The sequence below is a fragment of the Populus alba genome, chromosome 5 (assembly GCF_005239225.2).
Source record: "Populus alba chromosome 5, ASM523922v2, whole genome shotgun sequence".
Taxonomy (NCBI): Eukaryota; Viridiplantae; Streptophyta; class Magnoliopsida; order Malpighiales; family Salicaceae; genus Populus; species Populus alba.
The window spans coordinates 1681145-1708738 of NC_133288.1; the positions used below are offsets into that span (position 1 = coordinate 1681145).

The 27594-nt window shown below is 36.8% G+C and overlaps 3 protein-coding genes across 3 annotated transcripts; 2 read left to right on the top strand and 1 right to left on the bottom strand.

Annotated features, from left to right (window-relative positions):
- Positions 1–773: 773 nt before the first annotated feature.
- LOC118047704 (probable pectinesterase/pectinesterase inhibitor 21) lies at positions 774–2615 on the top strand. The gene is made up of 2 exons (XM_035057063.1): positions 774–1812; positions 1918–2615. Exons 1-2 carry the CDS (start codon positions 774–776, stop codon positions 2613–2615), a joined length of 1737 nt encoding a protein of 578 aa, XP_034912954.1.
- Positions 2616–6152: 3537 nt separating this feature from the next.
- On the top strand, positions 6153–8338 carry LOC118047714 (uncharacterized). Its single transcript, XM_035057075.2, has 6 exons — positions 6153–6444; positions 7098–7164; positions 7257–7319; positions 7672–7713; positions 7805–7861; positions 7954–8338. Exons 1-6 carry the CDS (start codon positions 6230–6232, stop codon positions 8044–8046), a joined length of 537 nt encoding a protein of 178 aa, XP_034912966.1. The 5' UTR covers positions 6153–6229; the 3' UTR covers positions 8047–8338.
- Positions 8339–10536: 2198 nt separating this feature from the next.
- On the bottom strand, positions 10537–11523 carry LOC140955588 (uncharacterized). Its single transcript, XM_073409202.1, has one exon. It carries the CDS (start codon positions 11521–11523, stop codon positions 10537–10539), a length of 987 nt encoding a protein of 328 aa, XP_073265303.1.
- Positions 11524–27594: the final 16071 nt, after the last annotated feature.

The following is a 27594-nucleotide window of genomic DNA, read 5'->3' on the forward strand; positions in this document are numbered from 1 at the left end:
TTTTGTGGGCTAATTTTGGTACCCATTGTATTTTTTTTTTAAGTTGTGTGACAGAATATTTATATAAACACATTGAACCAAACATTAATTGTTAATATTTTTTTAAGAAATATTTTGCGAACAAAAATTGTTAACCGTTAATTAGTCTCTTAATGCAGTGGATAAACCTCCTCGCACAGAAATAAAAACACATAAAACAGGTTCCGCATCAGAGCAGCAATATATTTATTTCTGCAAGTTGCTATTGAGTTGCCATCTGCTATACAGCAATGCTAAGATATGACCACAGAAACAACAGATAAGCTCAATGTGTGCATCTAATTCTAAAAATAAACATACTAACTTTTTCTTAAAATTTGGATGGTGTATACTAGACGCTAGAATACGAGTATTTATCCATTATTAGAAGAGCTACATGTAAGTGGTCAATCACCTAAAATTAAGATGAAACACCAATAAAATTGTCCCTCAAAACTTCAAGCTGTAGAGCTCCATTTTTAGGAAACTATGACAATGATCTGGCTTGTCTTACGTTGTCCCTTTTTCCTCTGTACCTCAAATTTTGGAAAACCATCTTTCTTTCAATTCCTTATAAATATTGCTCTTCCTTGAATCACTTCAACTTAAGTAGTTAAGGCTTCAAAATCAAGGGGAAGGCCAACCAAGCTTTGCCCCACTGCAGCTAAAAGAAAGGGAAAGATAGTGAGATCATTTTCTTCAGCTTTCTTGGCATTGAAGTTATTGATCCATAGTTTTATTTTCTTAAGATAAAAATGTCTTATGGGGATGATTCAAACAGAAAGAGGAGAATGGCCATTATCGGCATCTCTTCTTTCCTCTTGGTAGCTATGGTTGTAGCTGTCTCCGTTGGCGTCGGTCTTGGCAATGGCGGCAATGAGGACCTCAATGACAGCAGTCATAAAAGCACTAATCAAGTATCTGCCTCCATGAAAGCCGTCAAGGCCATCTGCCAGCCCACAGATTACAAGAAAACATGTGAAGAAAACCTCCAAAAAGCTGCTGGAAACACCACAGATCCCAGAGAATTGATCAAGATGGCATTCCAGATTGCAGAGAAGCACGTTAATGAGGCTTACAAGAAATCAAAGGTTTTGGAGGAACTCTCAAAGGACCCAAGAACCCGTGGGGCCCTTCAGAGCTGCAAAGAGCTTATGACCATGTCGGTTGATGAGCTCAAGCAATCTCTTAACAAAGTAACAGATTTTGATATTACCGAGATAGAAAAATTGATGGCAGATGTTAAGACTTGGCTTAGTGCTTCCATCACATATCAAGAAACTTGCTTGGACGGATTCCAAAACACAACCACTAATGCTGGAAAGGAAATGAAGAAGGGATTGAAGCTTTCCATGGAGCTTAGCGACAATCTCCTTGCCATCGTTTCCGGGATCTCTTCCGCAATCCCTTCATTGGAAAGTTTGGGCCAGCGCCGCCTTCTCCAAGATGATTTACCTGTTCTTGGACATGGTGATCAAATATTCCCCACCTGGACTGACTTTGGAAAGCGCAGACTTCTGGCAGAGCCTGCTTCGAAGATTAAGGCTGACATTGTTGTGGCTAAGGATGGAAGTGGAGATTTCTCAACTATCAGAGAAGCATTGGATCATGTTCCCATTAAGAGCAGCAAGACCTTTGTGTTATACATCAAGGCAGGAATTTATCAGGAGTACATTGATTTCAATAAGAGCATGACTAATTTGATGGTGATTGGAGATGGCATGGAGACTACTCGCATCGTCGGAAACAAGAACTTCGTCGATGGAATCAACACCTATCACACTGCAACAGTTGGTACGTAAGCCTCAATTATATTTCAAAATTCTGTACATTATTCCCAAATTTAACACATTCAACAACAATGTATTGGAATTTTACAAATTGCCTGATTGCTTGCAGTTGTCCTCGGAGATAACTTTGTGGCCAAGAATATCGGTTTCGAGAACAATGCTGGTGCCATCAAACATCAAGCTGTGGCATTGAGAGTTTCGGCTGATTATGCTCTCTTCTACAACTGCTCAATGGACGGACACCAGGACACATTGTACACACACGCCAAGCGTCAATTCTACCGCGACTGCACCATCTCCGGCACCATCGACTTCGTCTTTGGTGACGCTTCTGTAGTCTTACAAAACTGCAAATTCTTGATCCGCAAGCCATTGGAAAACCAACAGTGCATCGTGACAGCTCAAGGCAGGAAAATGAGGAGGCAACCATCAGCTATTATCATCCAAAACAGCACAATCACAGCCCATCCTGACCTATTCCCTGAAAGGAAACTATTCAAGGCATATCTCGGCCGTCCATGGAAGGAATTCTCAAGAACAATCATCATGGAATCCTTCATTGACGATGTCATCCAGCCCGAAGGATGGCTACCTTGGCTCGGAACTTTCGGACTCAAGACTTGTTGGTACGCAGAATTCAACAACAATGGTCCTGGTTCTAGCAAGGCAGCTCGTGTGAAGTGGAATGGTATCAAGACCATTGATCGTCAACACGCCTTGGATTTCACACCAGGAAGGTTCTTCAAGGGCGGTGCCTGGATCAAGGCTACCGGAATCCCCTACACACCTTTCTTGGTCAGCAAATGAGCTCGGAGAAGGGATTGATTTGAGAGTGTTTTTCCTTTTCTTCTTCTTCTAAATTTTCATGATCTATTTGCATGTAATGCCAATTATTGTTCCCCTGATTAGACCTCAACCGAAGTCTACAATGATCATTTATTAACTTAAATCATTAATTAGATTACTTAATTACTTGTCTCCCTCTCCGTTCTTTCTTTCAAATATTCAAAACGAAAAGAAATATTTTTTCACAATCTCCGGTTCACTTTTTTTTTTTTTTTTTCCAGATATATATTGATTTGCTTATCTTCATGTTTATGTATATTGTGCAAGATTATAGCCATGACCTTGTATAAGTCAGGCCATGTAATGATAATGGACATAATTAGACAGCGGTTCTTTTATAAAGTCTGTTTTATTTAAAAATATATTAAAATAAATTTTTATTTTTTAAAATTTATTTTTAATATTAATACATCAAAATAATTTTAAAAAATTAAATTTTTACAAAAAAAAAAAACACAGAAATACCCATTTGAGAACACAGGCAACAAGTCTTGTATGATTCTTTTGTCTAACTAGGGCACCCTGAGCATTCTCAATCTTGGCCCTAATATGATGCCCTCAAGCGAAATTAAAATGGATAAATTCTATTAAAAAAAAATTAAAAAAAAAATCCATATACCATTTTTTTAATGTACTTAATTAAAACAAAATGCATATTAGCTAAAACACTAATAAAGTACTGCTAAATTGTCATTTAATTGCTTTAATTAAAGGTGACATGATATAAAAATACTAAGGTTGAGAGTATTTGTATGTTTTTTTTTAATTAAAATATTAAAATTAATTAATTTTAAAATGGATTTTCTTTACATTCTTTAAAAAAAAAAAAATATACAAGGAAAAAAAATAGTAGATTTCACTTAAATATTTATGATTTTATTATTTTCCAAGCGTAAAAGTCACATAATTTGTTTTCATCACAAAATTAATATTGAGTTGATAAATATTATTACAGATTTTATGAACAAGTCACTCAATGAATCATGCTTCTAAATTTTTCCGGTAAAAAAATATCATATGTTATAAATAATAAATTATTACTCATATTTTAGTATTGTTACATGATTTAATAACTTTAATACTAAATATATGTTTTAAAAACTAAAAATTATGGCAATTATAGATCTTCCAAGATATGTTATTTTAGAAAGTATATATTGTAAAATACAAAATTTGAGACAAATACTGAAGACAAATAAAATATATATGGACTTACCTTTTCTTTTTCTTGTGTGATCTTTTTAATTTCATCTTAATATTTTTTTAAAAAAAAAAACATTAAAATGAATTTTAAAGGTTAAAATTAAAGAGTAATTAAGATATATATATATATATATATATATATATATATATATATATATATATATATATTATATATATATATATATGATAAGGTTATTTTTTAATCCTTACAATAAATGATGGAGTTTGGAATGACACTATCCTTGAAGAAAAAACTAATCTTATTTCTAATTTCTAAAGAAACCTGTTTGAGAAAGAAATTATTACACATCAAAGTTATAGTGTTCAACTTACACATATTAGAATTTTTTGGATATGCCATGAGATAGAAAAGAGATAGAATAGCTTGGGTTTGGGAGTTATCATAGTTATAAAAATCAATTTGAGTCTTGACTTGGGTTATAAATAAGAAGAATGGATTTTATAAAAAACATTAGGAGTTAATAGTTGAGTTATGATAAAAAAATTAGATTTTATTAATTTTATTTTTTAAAAATCAATAGTTTAAAGGTTAAGTTTTAACCGAATAAATAGATCAACTCATGATTTTGATTGACCAAACAAGTTTCTTTTCATGTTTTCCCTTCAACTAGGATATGTCTAGGCCCTTAAGTTGATTGAGTACATCTATATATCGGTTTATGGTTGGGTTTGAAAACAAAGAAATATGATATATTTTCATTTAATTACTGTTCACTTCTCAGTTATATCACAAAAGTGAAGAAGTTTCTCAATCTATTAGATATTATTAAATTAAATTGGGTTTTAATTTTTTTAGCATTTAATTTCATTAAAAAGGGATTTACTTATCCTGAAACAAAATTTTTTTTTTTTAAATTTTCATACTTATATTAATTTAATAGATAAATTTTTTTTATATAGTTATTAAACCAAGATTTAGGGAAAGTTTCAAATCACATGAGTTAACTCAAGTTCACTTATTAATTATTTTTTTTAAATATTAAAATGATATTATTTTAAATTTCTTCTAAGGCCATGTTTGTTTCCTGGAAAGTAGTTTCCGGAAAACTATTTTCCAAACTTTCATGTTTGTTTGCCATTAAAAAAGTTGGTAAATGAAAAACACTTTCTGGTCAACAAAAAACACTTTCTAGTTAAAAAAAAAAAAATTTTGGTCAACGGAAAACACTTTTCAGTCAAAGAAAAATTTGGCTTGGTTTTCAGGAAAGTGTTTTTTCTTTTAGTTGTGTTTGTTTTCCGGAAAGTGGTTTCCGGAAAATCACTTTTCAAACTTTTTTGTGTTTATTTACTATTAGAAAAGTTGGTTAACGGAAAACACTTTCTAGTAAAAGAAAAATTTGGCTTGGTTTTCAGGAAAGTGTTTCCTGAAAAATTTGGACGGAAAACACTTTTTGAAAGTTGTGAAAATTTTAGAAATGTTATTATTTGCTAATTATATCAAATTTGATCCTCAAACTTTTGATTGCTATATATATATATATATATATATATATATTTTTTTTTTTTTTGAATATTTATTTTTCAATTTCATCTCTTAAAATTTTATTTTTATATTAACTTTGGTCCTTATTTTTATAATTGCTATTTGTTTTTTCCTTATCATTTTTTTATTGAAAATTTTCATCTATCAAATTTGGTCCTCATTTTTTTGATTGTTTCTTATTTTATTTGAAATAATTTATGAAATGTTGATTATTATTATTTTAATTTCTTCATTTTTCATTTTTTTTTAATTTTTTAGATTTGATCTCTATTATTTTGATTATTATTTATTTTATTTGAGATAATTTATGAAATTATATTTTTTTTTCAATTTCATTCTCATTCAACTTTTTAATTTGTAAGATTTGTTCATCATTATTTTAATAAACTTGAGAAAAATAAAATATTAATAAGTTATTTTCCAGCTCATTTTGCATGATATAACCAAACATTGTAAAGTGTTTTTCAACTTATTTTTCATTACATTATTAAATATCAAAAAATATTTTCTCAGAATTCACTTTCTTAAAATTCACTTTAAAAAAAAAAAAACTTTCCAGCTAAACGGACTATGTTAAAAAGTTTTTAATTAATTCATAACAGATTAACTTTTCTTATTTATTTTAAAACCTGACCGTGCCCCGAGGCGGTCATGCCAGTCAAAGTTTTATTATACGGGAAGATCCAACTATGAATTTTGTTTTAAGGATCCATTTGATAATCTTATAATAGTTGGGGACCAAATAAGTTATTGTCCCAAAATATAGAACTAAAATAAACCACTCCTCACAAGAAAACTTTCAAAAACCGACTTCTTTAAAGGCCTTTTCAATCTCCCAAATCTTCATCAAACCCTAATCAATCAGTCAATGGCGGCCTCATCATCTTCTCTGTCCTCTGATTCCTCCTCCTCTTCCCGCAACCGTCGTCGGCACCGAAATCGTCGGGACAGAGACTCTCTCAAGATCCGAAAAAAGAGTAGCAGCAATCATAAGTCTCAGTCCAAACGCCGCCGTAAACACCACCACCGCCACTCATCTTCCTCCGATTCTTACGATTCCTCTTCAGATTCTTACTCCTCCAGGTTCTATAAAACAAACCCACATGTCAAGTTTCTTTCTTTTTTCGATTCTCTGTGTTTTTCCCATCCATTTTTTTTTTTAATTATCGTGGTAAATTGGGTTTGCTTTGTTTGGATTGGCTTCTCTGTTTAATCATGTAAATTATGATCGTTGTGGGTTTTTTTTGTGATTTTTTAGATTCTTGTTGGTGTAATTGAATTTGCTCTGTTGTGTATAATTTCTTGTAAGAAAATGACTGGATTTTTTTTCGGGGAAGAGTAGAATTTGGAGCTTCGCACATTAATGTCTGCTAAAATTATCCCATGTAGGCCTTTAATGTATGCTACCTTTTGGTTTAATTAATGTTAATGATGGTGATCAAAGTGTTAGATTTAAGAAATCTGATTGAATAGGAGACTACATTATGAAATGGAACCGTGTGGAATAGTAACGCTCCAATTGTTTTGAACGTGAATTTGTGTTGTAATTATTGATGAAGGTTGTTACTTTTTGGTGTAATTTTATGTTTTTCTAACTCAATTTTTGCTGGCTTGGGTTTTTGGTTCTTGCTTTGGAATGTGGTTTGATGTGTCCATTGCTATATCTTTAGTTGAAATTGCAATGATATAAAATACTAATTAATATCTTGTCTTTTGTTATTGGGTTAATGACATAGTTCTGATAGTGAGCACGAGACATCTAGTCGTTCGAAGAAGCACAAAAAGAATGATAGATCGAAGAAGGTGGTTGTTTGATACTGCTATTGTTTTTTTACTGTCTTTTTTATATTCTCTGCTTGTGTGACAGTTTGTGTTAGTTCTCTTTTGTGTTCTAGAACAAAGAAAAGGATCGAAGTAAGAGCCATCACCATAAACGTCAGAAGCAAAAAGTTAAAGAGGTAGGCCTGTAATCTCCCATTTGTTTTTTAGTTCCATATGGCTGTTCAGTTTTTAAAAAATGTATTGCTTTCCGTCTATCTATATATTATGGTGATTATACTTTAGAGCATCTAAGAGCTGTAAATGCTGGGCACTTTCTTAATTTTGCACTGTTTTGATTGGTTATCCTATCTAGAAGTGATCACTAGTTAATTCAAAATTGTTGAGAGTAGATGTAAACATGTAATTTCAATATTTGAGATACTTATATTAAGTTTTTGCCTGTGTTATGGTTGGCTCTTTGAAAATTGGAGCTGGGGCCTGGGACATGATGTCTGGGTGCTTGGTTGGTTTGCCTGGATTTTGTTTCAGCAGCAGGATGAGAGGAATAGCAGCCCTGTACAGCTTTCTAAGGTATGTAGCAGTTTAGTGAATTGTGATTTGCTTTCAACCTTTTGCTCTATTAGTTTTCATTAACCTTGTTATTATCATGCCCCTGTAACAGTTTCTAGGGCGTGACAAAGAGGATGGTGTGCGTCGTAGCGCTGTTTCTGGTAAAAAGGTGAGTCTTCACTCCTTTACTTTGCTGTGAACTTTAGAGAGATTGAGAGGTACACTGATATTTAGCATCCTTTCTCCAATTTTCCTCTTTAGATTTTATTGAAACTTGAGAAATCGAAGGAGGACAAGGCCGCAGAAAATAAAAGGAACGAATTGTTGAAATTTCTAAATGCCAGTTGTGATTGATGTTTTGGAGTTTGGGGTAAAGTACACAAAGCCACTAGGCAAATGGAGGAATTCCCCTAGGAGGGCAGTCTACTACAAGATCGTTGGGGACAAGGTATTCTAATGGAGGTGCATTACAGGTTATCCACTGTGGATTTGCTTTTACCATTGAAAGTGTAAAACACTGTTAAATTGATCTCTTGAGCTTGTGTGGCTCTGACAGTGAGGATCCTGATTGTGGGTCTAGTGATGTATCAGGTCTGGTATTCCTGTAAACGTATTTTTTTTTATTTAGATTTAAGATTTTTGATTATCCAAGCTGCAGATAGCGTTCACATATGCATATATGTGGGCAATTTTATTTCATATGACAAGCTTGGCTGTTTTTGGCCACCACTGGAGATTTAGTTGAATTCAGTAGCTTTGATTATTAATATTCAACTATTCATTTCCTGTGATCTGCAATGGTTAGGAGTTCCGACCCAACTGTTGTTACATTCAAGTTTTTCAGAATTTCTTCTGTTTTTCCTTTTTTTCCATTTAGTTGCATGGTAACTCTGAATCATTTTTTAATGCTTCATATTCTATCTTTGCATGTCTACTAATCAATAGCTTTGATAATTTTTTTAGCATATGACGTCCTTCACGAAATAATAAAACCATGGTTGTGATATTTTGAGTTGGGAGTCCCAAGTTTTGAGGCATTTCAGTGTCAATTCACATAGTGTGATATTGATAAGCTAGGAAGCGATTGATTACTATCTCGAGTATCTGGAGACTGAAGAAATTGGCACAATTCAAAGATGACATATCTCAATCTTTCATGACATAAATTTATTCTATTCCAAAACTAACATGTAGTAAAATAATTTTATGTTTATATCTAAAAACATTTTTTTTCCTTTTTGTATTTTCTTTCATGTTTAAACATGAATAGCATCCTCAAATCCTAATGAGATAATACCAAACCATTGCACAATTCTAGAATCATGTGCAAAGTTTCTAATCCATGTCCTGGATGAATGTTTGAGTTATAAGTTAGATGAGTTAACTTGAATAGATTTAAATTGATAAAAAAGAACTATGTTTTTCTAAAAAAATAGAACTATATTTTTAAAAAATGATGTCTGGATTGCTAATTAGTTGGTCGAATTTGACTGAATTAGTCCGGTTGTGCTTGGTTTAATGCCAATAGTTAGTTTAGTATCAATTGCCATGTGCTGTTTATTTTATAAGTAGAAATAAAAGAAAATAAGGGCAGTATAGTCATTCGGTTATCCTACCTACTCTCTCTATATATAACCTCTTCTAAGAAAAGGATTGACTAGGGTTTTACAAGCAGAGAGAAGTTCTGCCAGCCACATTTGTAACTCCTGGAGTCAGTTTAGATCTTCATGGGTACTATTTTCATAAGATTTCGTTTGTCTCATGTAACTTCATAAGATTTTTGATGTTTTTAGCTGTGTTTAATGACTCGCACGTAGTTCTTCCTGGGAATCCATTTTGCAGTTTCCAGGATTTTATTTGTGCGTATAGCAAACTGAATACTATCCTTTCTGCTTGAGCCTTCTCTCTGATATTTTCATGGAGCTGTGCTCCAATGTTATTGGATTACAATTTTTTCAAGATATGAAACATTTGTCATTGCTTTTTACTCATGTCAAGGCAGAGGAAGTGAAGAAATTCAATTACAAGAATTCCCCTTGTTCACTTTTGATTCATAAACAGTCAACAATGACCACTTTGACAGCCAGAGACACTAATGTTTCCCTTATTTCTCTTTGTATATTGGGTTATAGAAGAATACTTGAGTGTTTTGATCCTGAAAATCTAGACTCATCTAAACAACTAATGTAAGATAAAAGTTCTACCCCCATTTGATTTTGGAAGGATTAAGGGAAAGAAACAGGTTTATGATGGCCTGGTGCCTGGTCAAAGCCCACGTGAACTTCTTAATTACAGGAAAAAATGATATCAGAATAAGAACTTCCCGAGTCATGCCATGAAAATCCCTTTCCTATAGTAGTTTAAATACATCAAGCAGGCCAGGTAGCCACCATATATTTAAACCCGTGTTTGTGTTCTTTCCATAAGGGCTGCTATTGATCTTTCTTCCCATAAGGGCTGCTATTGATCTTTCTTCAATTGTTTTTATGGTTTATGTAATGGATGTTTGAAAAGAGTTGGACCAATGCCGTGGCAAGCACCGGGTTGCAATTACTTATGCTGCAAGGGAGCAACCTCCGAGCTTAGCTAGGCAGGTGAAAGAAAGTATGCAGAAATACGAGAGGTATGGATGGATAGGTGACTGATCAAATATTCAATACTGACAAATGAAGCGAGTAATACTAAAGTAAATTCATGCATCAAAATTCATATTGAATACGGCTTCTGTTTTATTCTCATGAAATTTTCAATGATAGTTAATCATTCTGTAATTTTTGAAGTACATTTATTGTTCTGAGACCCAATGGAAGAACTTGTAGATTTGTGCGCAGCAGCCACCTCAGGTTAATTTCCGGCTAGCTTTTTGATGACAACTAAAGAAATAGATACCTGCTTGCTAAACTCTATTTTCATAGGGGTCAAAGGAGATATCTTGTTTGATTTTCCAGCAAACACACCCTCACATGTCTCCGCCGAGCCTATGGCAGCTCCAACCCATGTACTGGCATCGCCATAACGATTACAATCCAAAGCTGGCAGCGACGCCTTAATCTTTCCAATTGCAGTCAGGTAGAACGCAGAACAACTTTTCAGTTTTTTCAGAACGCATTTATCTGAAGTTGTTTTGAGCAACACGCTGATGTGGTTGTGGATTCTGGTGCCATCTTGCAATGCTTTCTCTACTGCAAGCTTGGCCAAGCCATGGAGACCAAGTCCTTTGTTTTCCTGGAAGAATCCGACTGTAGATATGCACAGCTCCTTGTCTAAGGTTTGGCTACAACCTTCAGTTATCAAGCGTTCCTTCTGGACTAACAGATTGATGTGTTTTAAACCAGTCAAGCATAGCAGGCCAAACTTTGCTTTCATGAATGTAAATGGGGAGTTTCGTTGCAATAGTTCCTCGAATCTGTCTTCGCATTTCGTTGAGTTCGCCAAGGCATCCGTGATACATGTCTTTGCATCACCGTACTTCTTAGCATCCAAAGCAGCCAGCGATTTGTTAATAAGGCCAACTGCATCTTTGTAGTTGGTAGAACAACCTGTTAGGCTTCTCGTAGTGTACATGTCCGAACTTTTTAGCAGCAACGAGTTGACGCGTTGGCATATTCCATTCCCATTTGATATTGCTTTCGTTAATGCAAGCTTGGCTAGGCCTTTGAAATCAGCATTTGGAATTGAATTCTTTCCTGCAAGTTCGGCTATGATTTTGAAATCAGCTTCTACTTTGATTTGATTCGTGGATTTGTTGTGGGCTTTAGCAGTGAGATGATTAGAAGAGAGGACAAGAACTAGGACAAAGCAAAATGAAAGGAGCCCATGTAAAGAACCCATGCTGTTCAATCGGTTATAGCGGCCGGGATTGTGCAGGAATCAGTGTGTTGAAGGAAGGAATGGTTGATTGGAAAAACAAGGACAAATTAGAAGATTATATAGCCTTCATTTCTTCCAACATTTTTCTGCTGTGTTCCTGTTCTTACGCAGGAGAAAACTAAGAAGTTGAACTAAGCTATTTTTGAACTATTTACATGGCTGTCGTTCTTGATTCTAGAGTTGTTGCTTCTATTTCCATGGCGTTGTGGTTGAATTTGCGTTGAAGCTTATAGGCTAAAACAAGGAGGAGCTCAAAAACTGCCATGCCTCAGATTGGAAGCAAAATGATCCAAAAATGGCTTGGAAGCTCCAACAAATTTTGCGGTTATCTTTTGAACATGAATTGTTAATAGCAAATTCTTTTCCTTCTCAGAGAAAGTAGTTAGGACCGGCTCAATTCAGCTCAAAAACCTAGGTTTTTAGCCTAACAGCTTCAACCCAAATGCCAGCCAGGTGCATGTTCTGTCCAATGTGGCAAAGAAGAACAGCTCTAGGATAAAAAAAGACAGCCTTTGACTATCATTTTGTTGAGAACAGATCATGTCATCTACTCAAACAAAATCTTCATTTCCATGCACTGCTTAACTTTTTTGCAAACCTATAGTATCATGACATCCAGTGAATTTCTATTGACGTAGTTTTAATATCAAATGAATTCTTCTTTTTTGATTAGGCATTGTTCTTCTATTTGAATTTGAGATAACTTTAGATTATTATTTTTTTCATTTTAACATTTGAGATTTTCACCTCATGATTTTGAAAAGAGCTAGCTTGTGACGCTTGAGGTAAATGAAGGGGAAAAAAAAAAATAAGAAGAAGATAGAAAATTGTGGGTCATGGAATTAATTAATGCCTTTCAGAATTTTTGTTATCGTCTATGTATATCCCAAGTTCTGGTGTCAATCTTGGTCCTATGAATTGTGATAGAGTTTTTCTTGACAGTCCAGAGTGACAAGATGTTTGGCCGAAGGCCTGTGTATGAAATCAGAATGACAAGTTGTTCCTGACCTAAAAGAATCCTTGCTCCACAAACAGTTTCACCATATCAATGGGGAAAAACCTAGATTTTCCAGCCACATGTTCGTGTTCTTCAATTGAAATATCATTCTTATATCAGTAGGGCTATTAATTGCTCTCATTACCGCAAAGAATTGAGAGGAAGAACTGGAAAACAAGCCCTAGCACCATAACTGAATGTTTTCTGTAGCCATTAAATGTTTCCCTTGAGCTGTTGGTTCAGCTAGTGAGTAGGCTCGGCCTCCATAATATCATCTTGGATTCAAGTCTAATAGAGGGGCTCGCAAGAAAGAAATTTCTTGCACTTGCTTAGGTGTTGGTGGTCCATCCAAGACTCTTCCATGAAGGGACTTGGGCTCGTTGCGTGTGTGGCAGCTAGGCTGAACTAGAAAATAAAAGGAAAGAAAAAGGAGAAAAACGGATGCCTGGTTTTCTTGGTTCAAAATTATTAGTTGTTTGCAAAGAGACACCTGCCATGGCAAGCATTAGAGTGCTGGGGAGCTATCTCGGAGCTTAGTTAGACAGGTGAAAAGAATTACGTAGATATAGAGGCATGAGTTGATAGATGGCCCACTACAGTGAGGCAGTGGATTAAATCAAGCTTTAAAATTCAAAATTGGTTGGTTTTTATTCCATTCCCACGATTATTTCAATCATAAAAAAAAATCTACCTGCAATTTTGAAGAACATTTCTTGTTTTCAGACCCAAAGCAGATACTGCTACATTTATGAGCAGGCGCCGAAAGAGGTTACTTTAGGTGAGTGCTAAACCAATAGTGCATAGGTTCTCAAACTTTGTTTTCAAATTGGTCGGTGGAGAAGTTCTGCCTGATTCCCTTAATCCAACTTCACATTTCTCTGTGTTGTCTGCAGCAGCTGCGAGGAATTCGTTGGTCACCTTTAGAATCTAAAGCTGCCACCCAGTACTTGATATTGTCTATTGCAGATTGGTAGAAATGAGAAGAGTTTCTTAGGTTTGTCAAAATGGATCTATCCAAAGATGTTTTCAACAACACCTTGATGTGGTCATGTATTTTAGTACAATCTTTTTATGCACTCTGTCCTGCAACTTTTCAAAATGAACACTATCCTTTCTGCTTGAGCCTTCTCCTTGAAACATGTAGCATAGCTTTCTACTCATATCAGGCAGAAGAGGCGACGAAATTCAGTTTCAAGAATTTCCCTTGTGAAATTTTGATTCATAAACAATCAACAATGGCCGATTTGACAGCCAGGGACATAATGTTTCACTTTTGTATATTGGGTTATATAGAAAAATACTAGAACGTTTTTATCCTGAAAATTTTGACTGATTTAAACAATTAATGGAGGATAAATATTGTAAGGGAAAGAAATTGGTTTATCTTGGCCGGTTGTCCGGCCAAAGGCCTAATGAACTGTAAAAAATGATGTCAGAATACGGAAGTTCCTGAGTCCTGACATGAAAAATGCATTTCCTATAATAGTGTAAATATGTCAAGGAAGCCAACCTAAGTAACCCTGTGTTCGTGTTCCTCAACCATCTTTCCATTTCCTATTACATGTGTATTGGATGTTTGAAAAGAGTCGGACCCCTCCCGTGGCAAGCACCGGATTGCAATTACTTATGCTGCGTAGGAGCAACCTCCGAGCTTAGCTAGGCAGGTGAAAGAAAGTATGCAGAAATACAAGAGGCATGGATGGATAGGTGACTGATCAAATATTCAATACTGACAAATGAAGCCAGTAATATATTGAATATATTCAGTCAAGCAGACGTCTACAGCTTGAAGCTTGACACAATGAAGATATTACAATATTGGGAAGAAACTACTAAAGCTAAAGCTGCTGCACTGATAAGTTAGAACACGTTGAATATTAAAGCTGTTATACTAAGCATGGCAGGCAGTTATATTTAGTTATATTATGTTACAAAGTTTGTTATTTATAGGGGTGTTCACGGTCCGGTTCGGTTCGGTTTTAACATAAAAATTCAACCGAACCGGAAAATATCATTTCTTGTTAATATAACCCGAACCGAACCGAAAACCGGTTCAAACCGAACCGATTTTGTTCGGTTCGGGTCGGTTTTTTAGCCTTAAAAACCAGAAAAACCGAAACTAATAAAATAAAATAAAACTTTTGGGGAAAAGGGAAAGGAAAGGGTGAGTGGGTTGGAAAAGTTTTGGGGAAAAGGGAAGGGGGAGGGTGAGTGGGGTGCAAAGGTTTTGGGGAAAAGGGAAGGGGGATGGTGATGGTGAGTGGGGTGCAAAGATTTTGGAGAAAAGGGAAGGGGGATGGTGAGTGGGGGCCGGCGGGTATTGGAGTGGGGGCCGGGTGCAAAGGTTTTATATTTTGTTTTAGATTCAATTAAACCGGTTCGGTTTAGTCCGGTTCAATCGGTTTAAGCTTTTTAAAACCGGAACCGAACCGAACCGGGTGGTTTTTTTAAATTTTTTAATCGGTTTATTCGGTTTTTTTATCGGTTCGGTTTTTTCGGTTAATTTTTTCTCGGTTTTCTCGGTTTAATCGGTTGATCGGTTTTTTTGAACACCCCTAGTTATTTATAACTGATTCTGTTATTACACTAAGGCAGTGCTATAAATACTGTATCAATTAATTCAATGAATAAGAAGAATTAGTTTACACTTTCATATTCAATATGGTATCAGAGCATTCTCTTTGAATTTTTTTCCGCACTTTCAAGTTTCTTCATCTTCTTCATTTTCTTTTCTGCATTCTGTAATGTTTTGAAATTTATAAGATTGGATATTACAACAAAGCCCTTGGAGGCTTAAAGAGAGGGTATAAATGATTGAAGGGTATTATGGTAATTGAACAAAAATTGATAAATATAAATAGGAAGTAAAAAAAAAAAAAAAAAGAGAAAGTGTGATCTGAAATATTCAGAAACGTGAGAGAGAAGGGAGAAAGAAGAAGAAGAGAAAAGAAGGGAAAATAAGGGAAAAAGGAAGAGATTTGGAGGAAATAAGTGAAAAAGGTAAGATTTAGGTTGTTTATTGTGTATAATATGTTAATTAAGCTTTAATTTTAGTTTTGATGAATGTTAGGGTTTTGAGAATTTTGTGTTTTGGTTTAAATTGATGAATTAAATTGAATGATGGAGGTTGATTGTTGTGTTTAATTGATGATTTAGTTGATTATGGAAGATTATGATGATTTTGAGTTATAGAATTGTGTAAATGGTGAAATTTGAGTTAGAAATCAGGGGAGAACAGTGGGGTTTCTGTTAAAATCTGGACTGGAGGTTGAAGATGACGAAAATTCAATTTGGTCCCTCAATTTCCGAAAATTACAGTTTAGTCCCCGAACTTTGGAAAATTACAAATTGGTCCCTGGAGCATATTCCGAGATTCTGAACAGAATAACATATGAATTATGGACATAATTACTGTATAGATAAGATAATTTACCACTTTCAATTTAGTCCTCCAATTTGACAAAAAGTACAATTTGACCCTAAAAATTTAGTAAAATTCCAGAATGATCCCTGAAGCATAATGATACATCCTGGACAGAATTGAGGATTAATTAAGGTCAGAATTTCAGTATATTCATGGATTTATGACAAATTTCAGTTTGGTCCTCCATTTGATAAAAGTTACAATTTGGCCCTAAAAATATGGAAAAATTCCAGATTAGTCCCTAGCTGTAATATTAGCTTTTGCAGATTAGTTTGATGAATAATTAAGGGTTACTTAGTGAATTATTACCAATTTTATTAGTTGTTTTTATTATGGATTAGATTTCGGGAAAACCGTTAGATTTTGGGTTTTTGAGAAAATTGACTGGTTAGTTTAAAAACATATAGGGTTACGGAATACACCCTTAGTTAAGTGTATTAAATAGGTTAAATTTTCTTTCGAGTCGTTCTTGAATATGTCTCCTTTGTATTCAGATAATCCTGATATTCTACCGACGGGACGTCAGTAGGATTTTCTTCAGTGTCTGCTTTTGGCTTCTATTTGCTTTTGAGTCAGGTGAGTGGATAATTTTCCATATGCATGAGAAATAGTATAAATATTTGATTTGTTAATATGAATTGGATCATGCTTCTTGATAATATATATTGATTATTATCCTTGTTATGATAAAGCATGATCAATTATTGAATCTGAATTCTTGATATGAACCAGTATGTATTTTGAAGTGAATTCTGAATTGATAGCTCCTCATTTGATTGATGTCATGAGTTGAGCTTTGAGATATGAATATGTTTGTTTGATTATGATTATGAACCTATGGTATGTCAGTCAGAATACCCATGCTAACAGGGTAGTGTTAGTCTTTGTGCACATCGTATCTGAACCCTAGTTGGTCGGGGGAGACACCAACCTGTGTGGACTGATCATCCAACAGTACGGAGCCTCATGCTCATTGCATTTTGATTTTCTGACGAGTTCTACCATATGATATTCTTGTTATGGCCTATTTGATAAACCTTCGTATAAGAACTAAAGCCATACTTGTATATATATTTCTCACTGTTATATTACCTCGTGTGTGTATATTGAACGTTATCTACTCACTGAGTTGTTGAACTCACCCTCTCATTATTTATCCTTTTCAGGCTTATAGCTTGATAGCAGGTTACTTTTGTTGAACCTTCCGAACCTGCCTTTTGGTTGTAATTTGTACCTTCCTTTTGTGTCAAGTTAGTGCTCCAAAACTATGAAATTATTAACTCTTGTATTAAGACAATCGAATTATATTATGAAGTTGTTTGTTGTTAATTATGCGTTAAACTCTGATTGAGTTGTTCAAAAGATTGTATGTAAGTTTGGGTTCACATAGGTTTGGAACCTTGGAGGGGAACCTTGCCTATGTGCCGGTCATGGATCCGGGATTCGGGTCGTGACAAACTTGGTATCAGAGCTTTAGGTTAAAGAAACAATAATATAATTAATTTCATAATAAGTGGAGCATTAGGATCCGTATTGTCTTGTTTGTTGTTTTTTGAAATTTTAAATTCTCATCAAGTATGTCTTCTTCCTTGTGATAGATATGCTATCCTAAAATTCTGTGATAATCATCATGCTATTGTTCCAGCATGACTTAAGTGCTCTCACTTTTATTTTAGGAAATGTCGAGGAATAGACGAACACCCGTTAGGGTAGATGATGATCAGGATGATGTCCCTATTATGCAGTTGATAACTGCAAGGCAGAGAAGGAGGCGTGGTGCACCCGTGCCTCAACATGTTGATGAGGTACCTCCACCAGTGGAGGAAGAGCCTCAGGAGATTCAAGAGGAAGATATGGTTGATGAAACAGGTGTGGGGGTAGCTGACCCTGAGCCTGTTACAGAGGTTCAACGACTTAGCCAGGTTGTGCAGACTTGGATAGAGTTTTCTATGGAGAGAGACAGAATGAGGGATAGAGATGTACCCTCGACATCCCACACTGTTCAGGGAGTTAATGTGCCATTGGATGACTTTATGAAGTTGGCACCTCCTATTTTTACTGGGATAGACAGTTCAGAGGATCCTCAGAGGTTCCTAGATGACATTTGGCGACGATGTAAAGCTTTGGGATGTACAGACCACCGAGCTGTGAGTTTGGCATCGTTCAGGTTGGAAGGAGATGTGGCAATCTCTTGGTTTGAGTCTAGGGAAAGAGCAAGACCAGTAGAGGCTCAATGGACATGGAAGGAGTTTAGCTCCATGTTCTTAGACAGGTTTCTCCCTCAGAGCATCAGGGATGCTCGACTTTATGAGTTTGAGAGGCTATCTCAAGGGAGCATGACAGTGGAGGAATATGATCTGAAGTTCACTCAACTGTCTAGGTATGCAGAATATCTTCTACCCACTGAGGAATGGAGGGTGAAGAAATTCATTAGAGGACTCAAATCCTCTCTGTATATGGTATTGGCGCCACAAGTGTTTCCATCCTACTCCTCAACTGTTGATAGCGCCAGATTGCTAGAGGCACGTGAAATAGAAGACATGACTGCTGGCCAGTCTAAGAGGCCTAGAGAAGAGGGTCAGTCTTTTAGGCAACATGGATTAAGTGCAGGTCTGTTTAGGGGACGAAGTGGCCGTCAGGGCTCATGGGTTCAAAGGAGGTTTAGACAGAGACCATCAGTTAGTGGCTCAGGCAGTCAGAGTGGCAGTAGTGGTGCCCAGAGTTTAGTTCAGACTGCACCTCGTAGTTCATTTGTTTCATCTGGGGATAGTTCTTTGTGTCAGCACTGTGGAGGAGGTCATAACAGTGCAGAGTGCTATAGAAGGACCGAGGCTTGTTTTAGTTGTGGCCAGATAGGTCATAAGATTAGAGAGTGCCCGAGGAGACAGTTGTCCACTTCGGGGTTATCTGCTTCAGTCCAACAGCCTATTCAGGCACCATCGACGAGCCAGTCTGTGGCTCATGGGGGTAGAGGTTTTGGTGGCCGTGGTCAGAGAGGTCGGGGTGCAGGTGATAGAGGTCAGATACAGCAGGGTCAAGGGCATGCCAGAGTTTTTGCCTTGACTCAGCAGGATGCTCAGGCATCCAACACAGTTGTTTCAGGTATTCTTCCTGTTTGCTCTTTTGAAGCAAAAGTTTTGTTTGATACGGGTGCAACTCATTCGTTTGTGTCCCCATATTTTTCCATGAGGTTAGATAAACAACCAACCTTGTTAAAATCCCCCATTTCAGTCTCCACTCCCTTAGATGAGTTAATATTAGTAAAGTATGTGTATCTGGATTGTGAAATAGAGATTGGAGATAAGATCTTTATGGGAGACTTAAATGTCTTAGATATGGTTGATTTTGATATGATTTTAGGAATGGATTGGTTGGCTAAGCATAGGGCTTCGGTAAATTGTTGGGGTAAGAAAATAATGTTTGATCTAGATCAAGAAGTTGGGTTGGTATTTCAAAGGGATAAGATTGGGTCTCCATCAATTCTATTGTCGGCTATCTCGAGGAAAATGGCTCGAAAAGGGGTACAGTGCTACCTAGCATATATAGTGGATGTTGATAAAGAAGTTCCTCAATTAGATGAAGTCCCTATAGTTAGAGAGTTTATTGATGTCTTTCCTGATGACTTACCTGGATTGCCTCCATATAGGGAGATTGAGTTTTGTATTGATTTGGTTCCGGGCACCGAACCAATATCAATGGCACCATATAGAATGGCGCCAGCAGAATTGAGAGAGTTAAAGGAGCAGCTGCAGGATTTATTGGATAAAAAGTTCATCCGACCAAGTGTGTCCCCTTGGGGAGCTCCGGTGTTGTTTGTGAAGAAGAAAGATGGGTCATTGAGGTTGTGTATAGATTATAGGCAATTGAATCGGGTGACAGTTCGAAATAGATACCCACTCCCTCGTATAAATGATTTGTTTGATCAGTTACAGGGAGCTCAATTCTTTTCTAAGATCGATCTTCGATCTGGGTATCATCAGTTGAGGATTAGGGAGGAGGACATTTCAAAGACAACTTTTAGAACTCGGTATGGTCATTATGAGTTTTTAGTGATGTCTTTTGGGTTGGCGAATGCACCAGCAGCTTTTATGGACTTGATGAATAGAGTGTTTGGCCAATTTATTGATCGATTTGTGATAGTTTTTATTGATGATATTTTGGTGTATTCGAGGTCTAGAGAGGAGCATGAGCAGCATTTGAGAATGGTGCTTCAAACTCTGCGAGATCATCAGTTGTATGGCAAGTTCTCAAAGAGTGAGTTTTGGTTGGAGAGTGTAGCATTTCTTGGGCATGTAGTGTCAAGGAATGGGATTGAGGTTGATCCTCAAAAGATTGAGGCAGTTAAGCAGTGGCTTAGGCCTACTTCGGCGACAAAGATTAGAAGTTTCTTAGGTTTGGCCGGCTACTATCGGAGGTTTGTGGAGAACTTTTCTCGGATTTCTGCACCATTGACTAAGTTAACGCAGAAAAATGTTAAGTTTCAGTGGTCTGAAGCTTGTGAGAAAAGTTTCTTAGAATTGAAGGAGAGATTGACTACAGCGCCTATTCTAGCAGTACCATCAGGTTCTGGTGGTTACACAGTGTATTGTGATGCTTCGAGAGTGGGGTTAGGATGTGTTCTAATGCAACATGGCAAGGTTATTGCCTATGCTTCACGGCAGCTGAAGAAGCATGAACAGAACTATCCTACACATGATTTAGAGATGGCGGCTGTAATTTTTGCTTTGAAGATTTGGAGGCACTACTTGTATGGTGAAACTTGTGAGATCTTTACAGATCACAAGAGTTTGAAATACATCTTTCAGCAGAGGGATCTAAACCTGAGGCAGAGAAGATGGATGGAACTACTGAAAGATTATGATTGTACCATACAGTACCACCCGGGTAGGGCAAATGTAGTTGCCGATGCTTTAAGTAGAAAATCATCAGGAAGCTTAGCTCATATTCAGGAGGTACGAAGACCTCTGATTAAGGAGCTGCATGAGTTAGTGGATGAAGGAGTCAGATTTGATCTTAGTGAAGCTGGAGCAATGATTGCTCATTTTCAGGTTAAGTCAGATTTGTTTGATAAGATAAAAGCAGCTCAGAAGAAAGATGATTCACTACTCAGGATTAGAAATGAGGTTGAGCAGGGTACGGCTGCAGGTTTGTGATTGGTGATGATGATGTGCTAAGGTATAGGGATAGGCTTTGTGTACCTGATGTTGATGATATGAGGAGAGAATTGATGATAGAGGCACATCAGACAGTTTACACAATGCATCCAGGTTCCACCAAGATGTATAAAGACCTTAAGGTGTGTTATTGGTGGAATAGGATGAAGGCTGATGTAGCATATTTTGTTTCTAGGTGTTTGACTTGTCAGAGGGTAAAGGGTGAACACCAGAAACCTCCTGGACTGTTGCAACCATTGTTGATTCCAGAATGGAAGTGGGAAAGGATCACAATGGACTTTGTGACAGGATTGCCTAGAAGTCAGGAGGGTTATGATTCGATATGGGTGATTGTTGACAGGTTGACCAAATCAGCCCATTTTCTGCTAGTTAAGATTACTTATGGATATGCAAAGTTGGCGGAATTGTTTATTAGTGAGATTGTACGGTTGCATGGAGTGCCAATCTCGATAGTGTCTGATAGAGGTCCACAGTTTACATCGCGGTTTTGGGTGAAATTTCAAGAAGCTATGGGTACTAAGGTGCAGTTGAGTACATCTTTTCACCCTCAGACAGATGGTCAGTCTGAGAGGACTATTCAGACCTTGGAGGATATGTTAAGGGCTTGTGTTATGGATTTTGGAGTTAGTTGGAGTAAGTTCCTACCATTAGTGGAATTTGCTTACAACAACAGTTATCAGGCTAGCATAGAGATGGCACCTTATGAGGCTTTATATGGTCGAAAGTGTAGATCACCGGTTTGTTGGTTTGAGGTTGGTGAGAAGAGGCTACTGGGACCAGAGTTAATTCAGATTACCTCAGAGAAGATTGAGGTAATTAGAAAGAAGCTTCAAACAGCTCAGAGTAGACATAAAAGTTACGCAGATAGAAGAAGGCGTGACTTAGAGTTTTCAGTGGGTGATTGTGTGTTCTTAAAAGTATCACCTACAAAAGGAGTATTCAGGTTTGGGAAGAAAGGCAAGTTGAGTCCTCGATTCATTGGACCGTATGAAATTCTAGAGAGAGTTGGGGTAGTTGCTTATAGGTTAGCATTACCACCAAACTTGTCTGCTATTCATCCGGTATTTCATGTTTCCATGTTAAGGAAATATATGTCAGATCCATCACATGTATTAGAGGTTCATCCCATTGACTTGAGGGATGATATGGTTTATGAGGTGCAACCGGAAGCTATAGTCGACCGACAAGTGAGGAAGCTTAGGTCAAAGGACATAGCTTCAGTGAAAGTGAAATGGAAAGGCCATTCACGTGAGGAAGCAACATGGGAGCTCGAGGATAAGATGCGTGAGGAGTATCCTCATCCTTTTTATAATCTCGGTAAGTATTCAATCTTTTCTATTAAGTTTCGAGGACGAAACTTTTATAAGGTGGGGAGATTGTAATGTTTTGAAATTTATAAGATTGGATATTACAACAAAGCCCTTGGAGGCTTAAAGAGAGGGTATAAATGATTGAAGGGTATTATGGTAATTGAACAAAAATTGATAAATATAAATAGGAAGTAAAAAAAAAAAAAAAGGGAAAGTGTGATCTGAAATATTCAGAAACGTGAGAGAGAAGGGGGAAAGAAGAAGAAGAGAAAAGAAGGGAAAATAAGGGAAAAAGGAAGAGATTTGGAGGAAATAAGTGAAAAAGGTAAGATTTAGGTTGTTTATTGTGTATAATATGTTAATTAAGCTTTAATTTTAGTTTTGATGAATGTTAGGGTTTTGAGAATTTGTGTTTTGGTTTAAATTGATGAATTAAATTGAATGATGGAGGTTGATTGTTGTGTTTAATTGATGATTTAGTTGATTATGGAAGATTATGATGATTTTGAGTTATAGAATTGTGTAAATGGTGAAATTTGAGTTAGAAATCAGGGGAGAACAGTGGGGTTTCTGTTAAAATCTGGACTGGAGGTTGAAGATGACGAAAATTCAATTTGGTCCCTCAATTTCCGAAAATTACAGTTTAGTCCCCGAACTTTGGAAAATTACAAATTGGTCCCTGGAGCATATTCCGAGATTCTGAACAGAATAACATATGAATTATGGACATAATTACTGTATAGATAAGATAATTTACCACTTTCAATTTAGTCCTCCAATTTGACAAAAAGTACAATTTGACCCTAAAAATTTAGTAAAATTCCAGAATGATCCCTGAAGCATAATGATACATCCTGGACAGAATTGAGGATTAATTAAGGTCAGAATTTCAGTATATTCATGGATTTATGACAAATTTCAGTTTGGTCCTCCATTTGATAAAAGTTACAATTTGGCCCTAAAAATATGGAAAAATTCCAGATTAGTCCCTAGCTGTAATATTAGCTTTTGCAGATTAGTTTGATGAATAATTAAGGGTTACTTAGTGAATTATTACCAATTTTATTAGTTGTTTTTATTATGGATTAGATTTCGGGAAAACCGTTAGATTTTGGGTTTTTGAGAAAATTGACTGGTTAGTTTAAAAACACATAGGGTTACGGAATACACCCTTAGTTAAGTGTATTAAATAGGTTAAATTTTCTTTCGAGTCGTTCTTGAATATGTCTCCTTTGTATTCAGATAATCCTGATATTCTACCGACGGGACGTCAGTAGGATTTTCTTCAGTGTCTGCTTTTGGCTTCTATTTGCTTTTGAGTCAGGTGAGTGGATAATTTTCCATATGCATGAGAAATAGTATAAATATTTGATTTGTTAATATGAATTGGATCATGCTTCTTGATAATATATATATTGATTATTATCCTTGTTATGATAAAGCATGATCAATTATTGAATCTGAATTCTTGATATGAACCAGTATGTATTTTGAAGTGAATTCTGAATTGATAGCTCCTCATTTGATTGATGTCATGAGTTGAGCTTTGAGATATGAATATGTTTGTTTGATTATGATTATGAACCTATGGTATGTCAGTCAGAATACCCATGCTAACAGGGTAGTGTTAGTCTTTGTGCACATCGTATCTGAACCCTAGTTGGTCGGGGGAGACACCAACCTGTGTGGACTGATCATCCAACAGTACGGAGCCTCATGCTCATTGCATTTTGATTTTCTGACGAGTTCTACCATATGATATTCTTGTTATGGCCTATTTGATAAACCTTCGTATAAGAACTAAAGCCATACTTGTATATATATTTCTCACTGTTATATTACCTCGTGTGTGTATATTGAACGTTATCTACTCACTGAGTTGTTGAACTCACCCTCTCATTATTTATCCTTTTCAGGCTTATAGCTTGATAGCAGGTTACTTTTGTTGAACCTTCCGAACCTGCCTTTTGGTTGTAATTTGTACCTTCCTTTTGTGTCAAGTTAGTGCTCCAAAACTATGAAATTATTAACTCTTGTATTAAGACAATCGAATTATATTATGAAGTTGTTTGTTGTTAATTATGCGTTAAACTCTGATTGAGTTGTTCAAAAGATTGTATGTAAGTTTGGGTTCACATAGGTTTGGAACCTTGGAGGGGAACCTTGCCTATGTGCCGGTCATGGATCCGGGATTCGGGTCGTGACAAACTTGGTATCAGAGCTTTAGGTTAAAGAAACAATAATATAATTAATTTCATAATAAGTGGAGCATTAGGATCCGTATTGTCTTGTTTGTTGTTTTTGAAATTTTAAATTCTCATCAAGTATGTCTTCTTCCTTGTGATAGATATGCTATCCTAAAATTCTGTGATAATCATCATGCTATTGTTCCAGCATGACTTAAGTGCTCTCATTTTTATTTTAGGAAATGTCGAGGAATAGACGAACACCCGTTAGGGTAGATGATGATCAGGATGATGTCCCTATTATGCAGTTGATAACTGCAAGGCAGAGAAGGAGGCGTGGTGCACCCGTGCCTCAACATGTTGATGAGGTACCTCCACCAGTGGAGGAAGAGCCTCAGGAGATTCAAGAGGAAGATATGGTTGATGAAACAGGTGTGGGGGTAGCTGACCCTGAGCCTGTTACAGAGGTTCAACGACTTAGCCAGGTTGTGCAGACTTGGATAGAGTTTTCTATGGAGAGAGACAGAATGAGGGATAGAGATGTACCCTCGACATCCCACACTGTTCAGGGAGTTAATGTGCCATTGGATGACTTTATGAAGTTGGCACCTCCTATTTTTACTGGGATAGACAGTTCAGAGGATCCTCAGAGGTTCCTAGATGACATTTGGCGACGATGTAAAGCTTTGGGATGTACAGACCACCGAGCTGTGAGTTTGGCATCGTTCAGGTTGGAAGGAGATGTGGCAATCTCTTGGTTTGAGTCTAGGGAAAGAGCAAGACCAGTAGAGGCTCAATGGACATGGAAGGAGTTTAGCTCCATGTTCTTAGACAGGTTTCTCCCTCAGAGCATCAGGGATGCTCGACTTTATGAGTTTGAGAGGCTATCTCAAGGGAGCATGACAGTGGAGGAATATGATCTGAAGTTCACTCAACTGTCTAGGTATGCAGAATATCTTCTACCCACTGAGGAATGGAGGGTGAAGAAATTCATTAGAGGACTCAAATCCTCTCTGTATATGGTATTGGCGCCACAAGTGTTTCCATCCTACTCCTCAACTGTTGATAGCGCCAGATTGCTAGAGGCACGTGAAATAGAAGACATGACTGCTGGCCAGTCTAAGAGGCCTAGAGAAGAGGGTCAGTCTTTTAGGCAACATGGATTAAGTGCAGGTCTGTTTAGGGGACGAAGTGGCCGTCAGGGCTCATGGGTTCAAAGGAGGTTTAGACAGAGACCATCAGTTAGTGGCTCAGGCAGTCAGAGTGGCAGTAGTGGTGCCCAGAGTTTAGTTCAGACTGCACCTCGTAGTTCATTTGTTTCATCTGGGGATAGTTCTTTGTGTCAGCACTGTGGAGGAGGTCATAACAGTGCAGAGTGCTATAGAAGGACCGAGGCTTGTTTTAGTTGTGGCCAGATAGGTCATAAGATTAGAGAGTGCCCGAGGAGACAGTTGTCCACTTCGGGGTTATCTGCTTCAGTCCAACAGCCTATTCAGGCACCATCGACGAGCCAGTCTGTGGCTCATGGGGGTAGAGGTTTTGGTGGCCGTGGTCAGAGAGGTCGGGGTGCAGGTGATAGAGGTCAGATACAGCAGGGTCAAGGGCATGCCAGAGTTTTTGCCTTGACTCAGCAGGATGCTCAGGCATCCAACACAGTTGTTTCAGGTATTCTTCCTGTTTGCTCTTTTGAAGCAAAAGTTTTGTTTGATACGGGTGCAACTCATTCGTTTGTGTCCCCATATTTTTCCATGAGGTTAGATAAACAACCAACCTTGTTAAAATCCCCCATTTCAGTCTCCACTCCCTTAGATGAGTTAATATTAGTAAAGTATGTGTATCTGGATTGTGAAATAGAGATTGGAGATAAGATCTTTATGGGAGACTTAAATGTCTTAGATATGGTTGATTTTGATATGATTTTAGGAATGGATTGGTTGGCTAAGCATAGGGCTTCGGTAAATTGTTGGGGTAAGAAAATAATGTTTGATCTAGATCAAGAAGTTGGGTTGGTATTTCAAAGGGATAAGATTGGGTCTCCATCAATTCTATTGTCGGCTATCTCGAGGAAAATGGCTCGAAAAGGGGTACAGTGCTACCTAGCATATATAGTGGATGTTGATAAAGAAGTTCCTCAATTAGATGAAGTCCCTATAGTTAGAGAGTTTATTGATGTCTTTCCTGATGACTTACCTGGATTGCCTCCATACTGTTTTTGTCTCCCGCAATGTCATATTCCATAGAGCTATCTTTCCTTTTGCACTCAAACATCCTATTTCTTCTACTGATTTTGTTCTTCCCTTACCTTTCCCCCTGCATGAATCAGTAGCTCCTTTTATTGATCCCATGACTTTCACTTCTTCTCCTTTTCAATCTGTTACTCCCTCACCCTCCTCTTCTGACTTACTTTCCCCTCCTCTGCATTCTGACTTAGCACCACTTCTAGCATCCCCTTCTGAGATCATTTCTCAGCCATGCAGGAGGTCTTCTAGGATAAAACAAAAACCTGGATACTTGCATGACTATCATTGTCATATTGCCACCTCCTCTTCAGCACCTGCACCTTCTTCTTCAGCTTCAGGTATTCCTTATACTCTTTCATCCGTCCTTTCATATTCTCATCTCTCTCTTGCTCAGAAATGTTTTAGCCTTTCTGTCTTTGCTCTTATTGAGCCTACTTCCTATACTCAAGCTATACGTTGTAAGGAATGGTGTGAGGCTATGGATACTGAAATCAAAGCTCTTGAATTGAATAACACCTGGACTGTTGTTGATCTTTCCTGCCTCTAAACACATTATTGGATGCAAATGCGTTTATAAAGTCAAGTTGAAGTCTGATGGCACTTTGGAGAGGTATAAAGCTAGGCTTGTTGCAAAGGGGTATAATCAGTGTGAGGGATTGGACTATTATGATACTTTTTCTCCTGTGGCTAAGCTCACCACT

Bases quoted from the DNA above. Each gene is read 5' to 3' on its own strand.
- LOC118047704 (XM_035057063.1), top strand. From the start codon at position 774: ATGTCTTATGGGGATGATTCAAACAGAAAGAGGAGAATGGCCATTATC. The intron at 1,813-1,917 runs GTACGTAAGCCT...GATTGCTTGCAG, and splicing joins CTATCACACTGCAACAGTTG to TTGTCCTCGGAGATAACTTT.
- LOC118047714 (XM_035057075.2), top strand. From the start codon at position 6,230: ATGGCGGCCTCATCATCTTCTCTGTCCTCTGATTCCTCCTCCTCTTCC. The intron at 6,445-7,097 runs GTTCTATAAAAC...TTAATGACATAG, and splicing joins TCAGATTCTTACTCCTCCAG to TTCTGATAGTGAGCACGAGA. The intron at 7,165-7,256 runs GTGGTTGTTTGA...TTTGTGTTCTAG, and splicing joins AGAATGATAGATCGAAGAAG to AACAAAGAAAAGGATCGAAG.
- LOC140955588 (XM_073409202.1), bottom strand. From the start codon at position 11,523: ATGGGTTCTTTACATGGGCTCCTTTCATTTTGCTTTGTCCTAGTTCTT.